Consider the following 9,556-nt stretch of genomic DNA (forward strand, 5'->3'; position numbering starts at 1 on the left):
CCTCACTATATCAACAGGGTCTAAGGCACCAAGGCCGACCCTTTATTGGATTGAGATTCGGATATGGTTATTATGTTATTGTTTGATGTGTCTGCATCCTGGTAGTTAGGATGGTACATGCTAGGAGACCTTGTCAAGGTTAGTTTCCCGATATGCAGAGTGATGCTATGCTAGTGACCGGTTAGGTCGGTAATCCGGTTAGGGTAATGATATGCTATGTGATCTGCTTGCTCGGTTTGTTGACTATGACTGTTATATGAATGTATGTTTTGTGCACGTGGTTGTTTGGACTGGAGATGGGTTGAGGCGGGTCCTACTTTGTGCTGTAGGCCAAGATACCCAGGGCGGACTGGTTGTCCCGAAGGCCCAGCGAGCGGTCCGGATAGGCTGTAGGCCCCACGAGGGTGAACCAGACGTGCCGAGGCTCGGAGAGTGGACCAGGCCGACTGAAGGCCCGATGCGGGCGGACCAGTCACACTGTAGACTCAGAGAGTGGACCAGGTGGGTTGAAGGCCCGATGCGGGCGGACCAACCCCACTGTAGACTCGAAGGACATGACTAGACCTGGAGGATGGATCCGATGGGCTGAAGGCCCGATACGGCGGACCAGTCACATAATAGACCCGATATGCATGGCTGTTCTATGCTCTGTTCTGTTATGTATGTTTCATATGTTTTGGACCGGAAGGTCGCAGCCTGGAAGGGCGTATACGTGGTTGGTATTTTGGGGGTATCTCACTAAGCTTTCGGGCTTACAGTTGTGGTTTAATGTTTTTCAGGTTCTTCAGGAGACTGTGGCAAGGCGAAGGCGCGATCGTACCGCTCCTCATGATTTTGTAGCAATGTGATTCTGGGAATACTCTAATGATTTGTATTGAAAACCTTTTTGTAAACATTTTAATGGAAATCGGGTTGTTTTGAAAATTTTAAATTGGTTGTATTTTTCGGGTGTTACACCGGCCTTGGTGCCTTAGACCCTGCCGTTATAGTGAGGATAACTCACCTCGCGAATGCCGATACTCTAAACTGAAGAAGCAGACTCTCGAATCACCAACTCACCGCAAATCCTGAACTAACCATCATAACAAAATAAACATTAGGCCAATCATACATCCACTTATCGGGCCAAGACCAAAGTGCAAACCTCATACAAAGTCCAATATTTGCCCAATTTACCAAATTGGACCCACATCACCAAATGGGCCTAGATCCAATGTCCATAACAATAATTGGGCCCAAAATACTCTACCCATAATTTCCAGGCTTGGCCCAAACACCAACAACCCACAAACGGCCCAAACTCAAAAGGCCCAAGATTAAAGTCCACACATGGGGAGTACGCTGGGCGTACCCACCTTGGTACGCGGGGCGTACTCACTGAAACGCAACTGAGGATCGGGGCTTTGGCCTGCTACGAGGGGTGTAATCAAGGGTTACGCAGGGCGTAACTACGATACTCATTAAGTCATTCTAACTTATTAATGGCTTAAGCTCTTAAGCCCAAACTTCAGATCCCTAGGCCAAATATGATTAAAATTCATAAAGTCTCAGACTTTATCACTTGGGAAGTCCATAAGCTCTTAATCCAAGGTCTTAATCCATTAAGACCTATGTTTCTCACACATGGAACAACTACAGCCCTTGGGACCTCATTTTTCTCACTCAAGATCTCTCCAAAGGTCCAAAAGGATAGATAATCTTGACCAACTCGAAACATGCAACAAGGTGAGGACTTTTGGGACAAGAATGGTGTAAAAGCTTCAAAATACATAGATCTACACAATATGAATGTCAAGCAAGAGGCTTTATACCTCAAACAAGCTCTAAAGGATGGTATCTCTTCAGATCTACAAGCTCCAATCAATCCTCTTCTTCTTTGACAACTTCTCTTTTCTCCTTCAAGCCTTTCTTTTGCGAAAATGAGCTTTCCAAGGTCAAACACACCCAACAATGGAGGAATACGGGTCTTCTAGGGTTTTCTGAGGTTAAGGATGAGTATAAGGAGGCTAAGGGGTGAACCAACATGTTCCTTATATAGTGGCTGACCCTAAATTAGGGTTTGGAGTTTCTGAGAGTACGCTGGGCGTACCTCCCTGGTACGCTGGGCGTACTCACCCAGCCACCTGCACACTTCTCGCCCTTTACGCTGGGCGTACGTCCAGCTTACGCTGGGCGTACCCAACCAAACTTCATAACACATGCATGCATGGGACCTTTCCCACTTATCACACAAGGAGCTATAACAATGATCAACTTTAAAACACCGCAACTCCTCTAATCTAAACCCGCTCCCAAATAACTTTACATTCATGCGAGGGTGACGAGAAGCCCAATGCTTCTAACAACATACACCAGCCCGAAACCTTCTCGGATAGAACCCATTTCCCGAAAAAGGACTAGAATTACCCTTCCTCTTAAATCTCAGGGACTCATAATTAAACACTTTAAGAACGGGGTGTTACAGTAAGAATCAAAGCCCGAGTACCGAAGTTGAGATAGTTGAAATGAGCCGAGTTCCATATGCTTCCGCAGTTGGCTCAATCATGTACGCTATGACTTGTACTCGCCCTGATGTAGCCTTTGCTTTGAGCATGGTTAGTAGATATCAAGGGAACCCTGGCAGAGCTCATTGGATTGCGGTGAAGAATATCCTTAAGTACCTTCGGAGGATGAAGGAATGGTTTTTAGTCCTCGGAGAGAGTGATGACTTGAAGGTGCGAGGGTATAGTGACGCCAGCTTTCAAACCGACAGGGACAACTACCGTTCTCAGTCGGGCTGTGTCTTTACCCTGAATGGAGGAGTAGTAACTTGGAAGAGTTCCAAGCAGGAAATCGTAGCTGATTCAACGTGCGAATCAGAGTACATTGAAGCGAGTGAAGCGTCGAAGGAGGGAATATGGTTGATGAACTTCATCGGTGACCTTGGAGTTGTACCTGCCATAAAAGAGCCCATGGAGATTTTTTGTGATAATGAAGGAGCGGTTGCCTTGACCAAGGAACTGAGGGATCATGGTAGATCTCGACATATCAACAGAAAATATCACTTCATCAGACATCGTGTAGAAGAAGTACAACTCGTAGTGAAGAGGATATCATCAGAAGATAACCCAACAGATCCACTTACGAAGGGACTGAGTAGGGTTAAGCACTTGCAGCATGCTAGGGGTATTGGGCTGAAGGATGATATTAGCATAGATTAGAAGGTTTTAGAAATGTATAATAGATAAATGTAATTAACATTTGATGATTAAATAAAGGAGTATTATTTATAAGTAAAGTTACTATCCTATGCTAATCATTTAACTATTGTTTCACTTTTGCATGTTTTGACTTTCAGAATAATTGAGTTTATTAAGAATAATCGAATTATTCAAATTGTCCACAATCGTTCATATGTCGAAAGTAGATATGAATGAAGATTGTCATGAATTGGTGTGTAGATTGTCTAAATGGTATTAGACATAGCAAAAGATTGCTGCAACGTTTATAAGTGCTTATGAACTTGTTTTGAGCATTGGAACAAACCCGTGCTTGCTGGAATCACCTTATGGAATATGATATAAAAGGTGATTGCAAGACGATAATATCATATAGTCTTAAAACCTAGATATATGGTTTGTTATTTGTTAATTGATTGTACATTGATAATGCGAAAACGCATCAGTAACTCGGTGTTATAAAACGCATTGTTGTGTATAGTTGATTAATGAATAAGTAAATGCATATAAGTCGAAGTTTATCTGTAACTTTTATCCTAAGAGGGTAAAAGCGATATCTCGGCCGCTCGATGATTTGATTTGACTTATGTGCCGGGCCCGGTCAAAACTGAATTGATGTGTTCGATTAAGTTCTATGTCAAATAAATCGGAGATCGAGAAACCAAATGCTAGACTGATTATTCCATAAATTATCAGCATGATATCTAACAGAGGACTGTACGATCCCTTATCTAAAGGACAAGATTGATTAGATCAGAGTTTAACAACGTCTTTGAGAGCTACAATTGCAAACCGGATTGTACTTGTGCATATAGTTACTAGACTTATCCAAGTGGGAGACTGTTGGAATAGTGTCTAAGGCTGCAACTATATTAGGCAAGTACTTGACCCGGTTGTGCATGGTCCTTTTGGGTTGCCTTCACCAAAGCAACTTGACTGGAGAAATAAATAGAGAAAGAGGTTATTATGATTTATTAATATGTTATAAGAATAATATATTAAAGGAGAAATCATATTTGTTTTATTAATATTGGTCAATAATTAATTAGGAATTAATTTTGTGATCAAGTGTAATTAATTAAACTAGAGGGGCTGAATTGTAATTATGTGATAGTTGCAAAATAGGGCAATGGTTATCCTTATTTAAGGATGGAAGAATTCAAGGATAAGGATATCCTTAAAATCGTCCAAAGGTCCAAGAGATAAGGGTTTTCAAGGCTTATCTTGTGGTTGCTTGGTGGGCAAGTAACTGGATAAGGATAAGGATTGAAACCCTAATCTAAACCCTATATAAAGACCCCTAGGCCTTGGGAATTCGTGTACATGCTTCTACGAAGTCCCAAGGACGATTTCCACCTCCTCCCTTCTCTCTCTATAGCCTCTCCAATTGCTTGTAGTGTTTGTGAGCCATTAGATGCATTACACTTGTGGTGCTTGCTTTCAAGACTTAGGGTTTGAAGATTTAAGTTGTTATTGCAATATAACAACAAGAGGTATGTAATTTAACCTTGTATATTAATTTCGAAAATAGCATTGTTCTTTAGGGTTTTATTCTTGTATTCATAATGTTGTGTATCTGATAGCAAAACATAGATCCAAATTAGGGTTGCATGCACACATAGGATTGCTTGTATAAAACCCATTAATTTCCAGGGGCCAGATCATGGTCTCTCATGCAATTATCACAAAGACAACTAGCATACCACATAGAATGTAATGGTTCGGGCATTGGTTCCTTCGACCCCTGGATATAGTGAGAAAACTCACCTCACTAACAAATAAACAAACTGAATAGCACGCTATTCCAAGATCAACTCTACCAATCAGCTTAATCAATTCAATAACACAAACTCACCTTATAAGCTAAAATACCTAAAATAGCCCTAGGTCGAATCCTAGAAAATCCGATCAAAGTCAACCGAGTCAACAGGTTTGACTTAGTAAGTACGCGGGGCGTACTGCTTGTATACGTGGGGCGTACTTCGCAGTTGACCGAGGATCGGGGAGTTGACCTCGTACGCTCAACGTACCCCTCGATACGCCCAGCGTAAATGGTTGCTCACCACCCCTCTTATTAAGTGCTTCATTCCTTAAGCATTCACGTCCAAATTTCAGATCTAGGCAACAAAATTTGTTCTTAACCATCAAGTTTCCAACTTTATGGTTTAACATGACTATTAAGACCTTAAGTCCAAAAACCCTAGTCTCTTAGCATGGCTATTAAGACCTTAAGTCCAACTTTATGGTTTAGCATGGCTATTAAGACAATCTAGCACTTGCATGGAGAGAAACTAATGAACAAAAACCCAGCATTATGATTTAACACCCCTTAAAACCTTTGAAAGGACAACTCCAATGCCTTAGATTACCTTTTACTCACAAAGATCAAGTTTGGGACAAAAAAGGGAACAACTTTGAGCTAAAAATAGATCCATAAGATTTCTACACCAAGGTTGAAGCCTTTTACCTCTACAAGGTGCACAAAGGGGAAAAAATGTTAAATCCAAAGCCTTAGTGAAACACCACTACCTCAATGCTCTTCCTTCTACTCTAAAAGCTCTAAATGGAACCAAAAATAGCTCTACAAGCTTCATAATTCACTAACACTCTTTAGGGTTTCGAAATGAGGAAGGAGGTTGAAGATAAGAAGGTGCATGTGGCCATAAATGTGTTTAAATAGGGCCAAAACCCTAAAATTTAGGGTTTGCACCCTGTCTACGTACCGTACTAATGCAAACCTGAGTAGCGTACTCCAGCTGGCTCCGAAATTACAAAATTCCCACTGGGGACTAAACTTGCAAATAAAGCACAACTCAAGCGTTTAGACGAATACCCGAATAACTAGATGTTACAACATGATTATTGTTGGTGATGATCATGACAACATAGTTGTATAGAGTATTTGAAGCTTGATTTGGCTTATCGATTTGATATGAAAAACTTGGCTTACTGCGTTGTTTCTTGGGGATTGAAGTTGCTCAATCTCCAAAGGGTTATCTTTTATCTTAGATTTCCTTAAACGTGTTTGGCTCTCGAATAACCAGACAATTGACATGCCTCTAGAGAGTAATGTCAACTATTCTCCTATTGATGGTGTTCCCTTATCAGATTCGACTTTTATTGTACTATTGTGGGAATTTTGTTTTATCTTCCTGTCACTAGGTCATATATTGCTCATGTAGTTCATGCAGTTAACTAATTTGTTACTACTCCTTCTATTGCTCATTGGAGGAGCTATTCTTTGTATTTTGAGATATCTTTGTGGCACTCAGTTCTGCAACCTTGTGTTTCCTTCCACATCCTTTCTTGAGATGCATGCTTGCAATGATGCTAATTGGGATAATGTTGTTTATGCTCGTAAGTCCACTATTGGTATTGTAGTTTCCTCGGAGATTCGTTGGTTCCGTGGAAGAGTAAGAAACAAGATGTTGCCTCTCGGTCATCTACACAATCTGAGTCTCGAGCTATGGATATTTCTACTTAATTGTTTGGTTGCGATGACTTCTTGCAGATATGGGTGTTCACATTTTCAGCCTACCCCTTTGCATTGTGACAACGAGAGTGCAATAATAATTATCAAGATTTCGGTGTTTCATGAACGGACAAAACATATTGAGATTGATTGTCATTTCACTCGTCATCACCTTCAGAAGGGGGCTATTTCTCTACCTTATGTTCGATCCACCTATAAATTGTTGATATGTTTACGAAGGCCTTGACTGCTCTTTGGTTCCATTTTTTGTCTTAAAAACTGTTAGTGTTTACTGTTTGTCGCATTGTGAGTTTGTGGGGCAACGTTAGCCTAATAAGTTTATTGAGATATTTTGATTTGGGACCTATATTTAGCCATTTAACTAGGTTTAACCTAATTAGTTTTCTTATTTATTCTTTTGTAATAATGAAACCTAGCCGTATTTTATTTTATCTCTATTGTTTGATAGTTTACAACATCAACCCTATTAATTATACTTATTAATTTTTTTACACGGTCCAATAAACAGGAATAAATCTTCAATAGGAATGCTAAAATATATGTAACTAGAGACAGCTTGTTGGATGAAGTACGCCGGATGCAGTCCCAGCGGCATAGGCACAAGAGGACACCGCTGGTTGAGTTTGATTCCCACGAATATAGTTAAGATTGACGTCTTGTAGTCTTATTCCACTGCATGGGTTTCCCTGGCTACAGTCTAGCTTCACTGCCACTTGGCTGGCTGATGTTCCATGGATATCTTCATACACCACGTCCTTAATCTTCACCCCTGACACCTGATTCGGGCAAGTATTACCTTCTGGGCAGTACTTTTGCTCAATGAGAATGGGATTTTGGACATTAACCATGGTCACATGCTGGAAAACAACACCAGTTACGAATCCATGGCTAGGCCTTGCCCATGTCTTTATTCTCACACCATTCTCGGTTCCTCTAAATGTTACTGTTGATACTGTTATGTTCTGGACACCAGGTTCCTCTAATTGCCACCCCAGACTTCCAATGCTGTACATAGCCAAAGAAAAAAACACGTCATGCATGCTTCTACACATACTGACATACATACGTACATGCATACATACATGCGTATATATTATTTAATCAAAGAGATATACCTGATGCCATGACCAGGGCCACAAGCCACCTTCTCTATCCAGAGGTTCGTATTTCCAGGACCTATAGAAATACAATCATCCCCAGTCGCAATCTTGGAATTCAAGATGGTGACACCTGTAGAAGATATTAAATGGATGCCATCTGTGTTAGGGCTAACACCAGATGCTGAGATACTCACTCCCTGTAGCTTGACATTCGTGCATGCATCTATCAGAATGTGGAACATCTGGCTGTTTACCGATTTCAACCCACTTATCACAATGTTCTGTGAATTGTAGATACCTAGTGACTGCATGTACACCACCAAACTAATCATTCTTTTGTTATAATTTGAATGTACAGTTTTTAGTGTTCCTGAATTTCATATATTATCCAATATTGGAGTATCATTTCTATAATATGACATCGACCATACTTTTGTTGTCTATCAAGAGCTAGCGTATAACATGTGATCAAGCAGGAAATATAACATGTATGTACCGTAGTTCCTTTTGGGCAGCTTTTCCCGGAGGTTTTGCAAGACCAAAGAGAAGCACCTTTGGCATCGAGGGTACCACCGGAGATGGTGACATGGTTGACTCTATGGAATCTGATCCAGTCACCGGAGTTAGCAATGGCATTGTATTCAGATGGAGCAACCAGGGTACCATAGATGCGAATCGTGATTGCACTGCTCATGCATCTTTCGCCAGCAAAAGTGATGGCAGTTGCAAGCAAGAAGTTGCCTGTGGGGATGTAGATGGTGGCTGACTTGGTAGAGTTACATGCAGAAGACCATGCGCTGAGAAAGGCTTTTGTGGAGTCTGTGTTTCCATCCCCTTTTGCTCCGAAGCTTGTCACATTGTATGTAACTTTTGCAGCTGCAGTTGATGACAAAATTGCAATCACGACAAGAAAAAGGCTTTTCATGTTATGTGTATATGTTTGATGAAGGAGATATGGACAAAGACAATGATCAGTGTGTGTTTATATACAATTATGTAAGTTTATGTTGGAAATGAAGATAAAATCACGGATGGCATGTGCGTATATTTTTTAATTTTTTGGAACAGCGAAGATTTAAATATAAGAGCATGTGCTTTATGTATATCCTCGGGGTTTGTCGTGCATATACATGGCTTTATATTAGACGATATTATAATTAGGGAGAATAATTAAGTTGAATAGAACGGTATGATGATGAAAGAGAGGAATAACTGATAAAATGATTAACGATCATGAACATTCATGTTGATTAATAATGTGTTTATTTACGTCGAACTGTAGGAGAAAAACACGTGTAATAACAAACGGTTTAATAAATGATGTGAAAATAGTAATATATATATATATATATATATATATATATATATATATATATATATATATATATATATATATATATATATATATATATATATATATATATATATATGTGACCCAACCTAATCAGGTTGAAGATGTCCCAAATCATGAAATATATTTTGCTGAAGATGTTCAAATCTCACTTTTGCATGACAATTAATTTTCTACACATAACAATTTTCCCAAAGTTGCATTGTGTAGATGGCAGATTCATGATTTGATGCAACTTTATTTATTCCCATGGATTTCTTGTGTGCACTGCTAGAATATTTGCTTTTAGCTACCAATTATTTCGGACCGAAATTGTTTGTTGGAAATTTTTCTTATTTCCTACAAACTTAAAGCAAAAGTAAAATCAAATAAAATCCATGGGTTTAACGTATGT

General features: G+C 39.8%; 1 protein-coding gene across 1 annotated transcript; it reads right to left on the reverse strand.

Annotated features, from left to right (window-relative positions):
- Positions 1–7,159: 7,159 nt before the first annotated feature.
- On the reverse strand, positions 7,160–8,748 carry LOC145004863 (polygalacturonase-like). Its single transcript, XM_078963871.1, has 3 exons — positions 8,308–8,748; positions 7,827–8,116; positions 7,160–7,716 (listed from the first exon to the last, which is right to left on the reverse strand). The coding sequence occupies exons 1-3, from the start codon at positions 8,734–8,736 to the stop codon at positions 7,257–7,259; spliced, it is 1,179 nt and encodes a 392-aa protein (XP_078819997.1). The 5' UTR covers positions 8,737–8,748; the 3' UTR covers positions 7,160–7,256.
- Positions 8,749–9,556: the final 808 nt, after the last annotated feature.

Source organism: Lactuca saligna, chromosome 7 (assembly GCF_052625555.1).
Source record: "Lactuca saligna cultivar CGN05327 chromosome 7, ASM5262555v1, whole genome shotgun sequence".
NCBI lineage: Eukaryota > Viridiplantae > Streptophyta > Magnoliopsida > Asterales > Asteraceae > Lactuca > Lactuca saligna.

What these genes read in the sequence shown, in the direction of transcription:
- LOC145004863 (XM_078963871.1), bottom strand. Translation starts at nt 8,736, where the DNA reads ATGAAAAGCCTTTTTCTTGTCGTGATTGCAATTTTGTCATCAACTGCA. An exon ending in GCTGCCCAAAAGGAACTACG is followed by an intron (nt 8,117 to 8,307) that starts GTACATACATGT and finishes GTGTACATGCAG; the next exon opens with TCACTAGGTATCTACAATTC. An exon ending in GGCCCTGGTCATGGCATCAG is followed by an intron (nt 7,717 to 7,826) that starts GTATATCTCTTT and finishes GGCTATGTACAG; the next exon opens with CATTGGAAGTCTGGGGTGGC.